This window comes from Anarrhichthys ocellatus, unplaced genomic scaffold, assembly GCF_004355925.1.
Source record: "Anarrhichthys ocellatus isolate YVR2014 unplaced genomic scaffold, GSC_Weel_1.0 scaffold1452, whole genome shotgun sequence".
Lineage (NCBI taxonomy): Eukaryota > Metazoa > Chordata > Actinopteri > Perciformes > Anarhichadidae > Anarrhichthys > Anarrhichthys ocellatus.
This window is the reverse complement of record NW_022281426.1, coordinates 7,432-9,938: the sequence shown is the minus strand read 5'-3', so window position 1 is coordinate 9,938 and position 2,507 is coordinate 7,432. Positions and strand designations below refer to the sequence as shown.

General features: G+C 41.4%; 1 protein-coding gene across 1 annotated transcript in view; it reads left to right on the top strand.

Annotated features, from left to right (window-relative positions):
- The first annotated feature begins 627 nt into the window (after window positions 1-627).
- The window catches only part of LOC116377610 (Krueppel-like factor 11), a 6,115-nt gene continuing 4,235 nt past the window's right edge, over window positions 628-2,507 (top strand). The window contains exon 1 of the mRNA XM_031839279.1: window positions 628-774. Coding sequence (XP_031695139.1) covers window positions 637-774 — 138 coding nt within the window. The 5' untranslated portion in view covers window positions 628-636. The remainder of the gene's footprint in view (window positions 775-2,507) is intronic.

The following is a 2,507-nucleotide window of genomic DNA, read 5'->3' as shown; positions in this document are numbered from 1 at the left end:
TGTTCACACGTCTGAGTGCAGGACACAACCAATAAACCATCAGCATAAAAGAATATACTATATACAGTATCAATCATAATAAACCTGTTTCTCTCCTGTTTAATTTGCTTTTATAGAAACGTATAGAAGACTAGAAATATGTATATATATATATATTATATATAATATATATAGATATTATATATATAACAGATATAAATATAACATATATATAATATATATATACGGTCGATTAATGAGCACAAAATAAACTGAATATAAAAACATCAAGTTGATAAACATTTATTTTAGTGCTGGGCAAGTTAACGCCGACAATTATTCTGTCTCTCTGTCCTTCTCTCTCTCTCTCGCTCTCTCTCTCTCCTTCCCTCCCTCCCTCGCGCCTCCCTCCTCGCGCTTCTCCCGCCCAACCTTTCCCCCAGTTGGAGCGCGCGCTGCCGGGTTCAGCGAGTTTACTCTGACACCGCTGACTCCCCTCCTGGCCACGCCCCCGAAAGCCCCGCCCCCCGCGTCTGGCCAATCGCGTTGCCGACCCACGAGTACCGATCACGCACCGCCTCTTCTGTGATTGGCCGCGGCCCGCTACACCTTTGCCTCTGATTGGCTGCGTGTTACCAGACCGCCAGACTGCTCTGAATGTTGTTTCTGTGTTTTATTTTTTCTGTAATATATGTTTGTGTTGTGAGTGACTCCACTCAGCGGAAGACAGGCGCGTTTTATTGTCTCGCGCTCCTGTCTCTGCTTTACTTCCTCTTCCTCGTGCGCCCCTGTCAGGTGAGTCTTCCTCGCGCTCCGGCACGTGTTTTTTTTATTTCTTCTTCTTTTATTATTAACAAGTTGTTTGCACGTTTTATTTAAGACTGAACCCAGTGGCTCCTGTGTGTGTGTGTGTGCGTGCGTGTGTGTGTGTGTGTGCGTGTGTGTGTGTGCACAACAGTTGCATCGCTGTGTGATAAAGTTTGTTTTTTTACTAGTTTTTATTGTTGGTGAGTAGAACTGATTCTAGGCTTTTATTGCAGCTTATTATACATATAATATATTTATATATATATATTTAAATATCTGACAAAGTGACAAATGTCATTATCAGTCAAACTATAATAATGATGTAATAAAAGAAAGCTCATATGACAATAACATGTAACTGTCACAATAACTGAATTAATATCTATTTACATTATTTTGTCAGTTAATATGCATCTCATTCATTCTGGTGTTTATAGTCAGAAAATAGTGAAAATGTCCGTTTGAAGTTTAACTATATTACATGTTTTATATATTTAAAATAATTTAGTGTGAAATCAAAGAAGACTAAACAAATAAACATTTGCTCACTAAGTGTCAGAACATTTGAATACTGATCGATCAGTAACATTTGTATTTATTAATCTGTGTGATTGTGGATAAACGTGTCTGCTGTGATGCGTTTGTGTGATCTTAAGCGTGGGAAATTACAGCGCCGGTGACGAAACGGTGTGTTGCAACAGATTGACTTTGTTGTTCTTTCAACTACACTTCCTGTTTGGCGCTTCCTCTCTCTCTCTTTGGGGTGAGACGTGCATGTTAATAAGGGAGGATGTGGGGGCGGGGCTTGTTTGGAGGGGGGGTGTAATATCTGGCACCTCCGGTCATCTATTCTGGGTGCAGGGGAGGTTCCCGTTCAGGTCTGAGCCAGACGCTGGGTTTTTTATACATCTTATTGTGGTAGGGCAGCTCAGGAGGAAGTAGCCAACAGTGACATCATTGGTCATTAAAGGGTGGTGTGCGCTTTTGTTCCCAAAAGGAAGAAGAAGAAAGGAACAGGATGATATAGACTGCTGGTTGATGACCAGCTGTTGAGTTTGTTGCAGTAAAAAAAATGAGGAGTCGGTGAACATTTTGCATCCCTGAACAGAATTTTTGGACATATAATAACAAAGAGAAATGTCAGAGCATCAGTGTGTTTTAATTTGAGAAGGAACAGTCCGGGAGCTAAGACTGATCCATGTCCACAGCGCCATTTGGGATCCCAACTCATAACTCATTTACATCATCAGCGGTTAAACTTTTTGGGCACGAAAGACCATTTTCATTCGAGAAGTACCAGAAATAATGTGTGTACTCGGCAGCACACATTTGGAGTCCCAACTCATATTTACATTTCCTGTGAAGATACTTTATTTTAAACATTTTCTGGACAAACAACCTTATGAATCATCGTGTTCATGTTAGAAGTACAGAACCACGAGGCAGACAGCAGAACACATTTGGGATCCCATCACAACTTTAAGTCTACAGATGTAGTCGTGTAGTGATGACCTCATGTTGTATCAGCAGGATATATTGATACATTTTAGACTTCTGACCTCTCCTCGTTAATTAAATAAAACCTGCAACCCGACCTGTCTGAGATCAAACAATCAGATGCAGTGAGTACTGGAACACAGCAGGGAATCCAGGACGAGACAAGAGACGAGGGGAACCAGGCAGGACGAGACAAGAGACGAGGGGGACCAGGCAGGACGAGA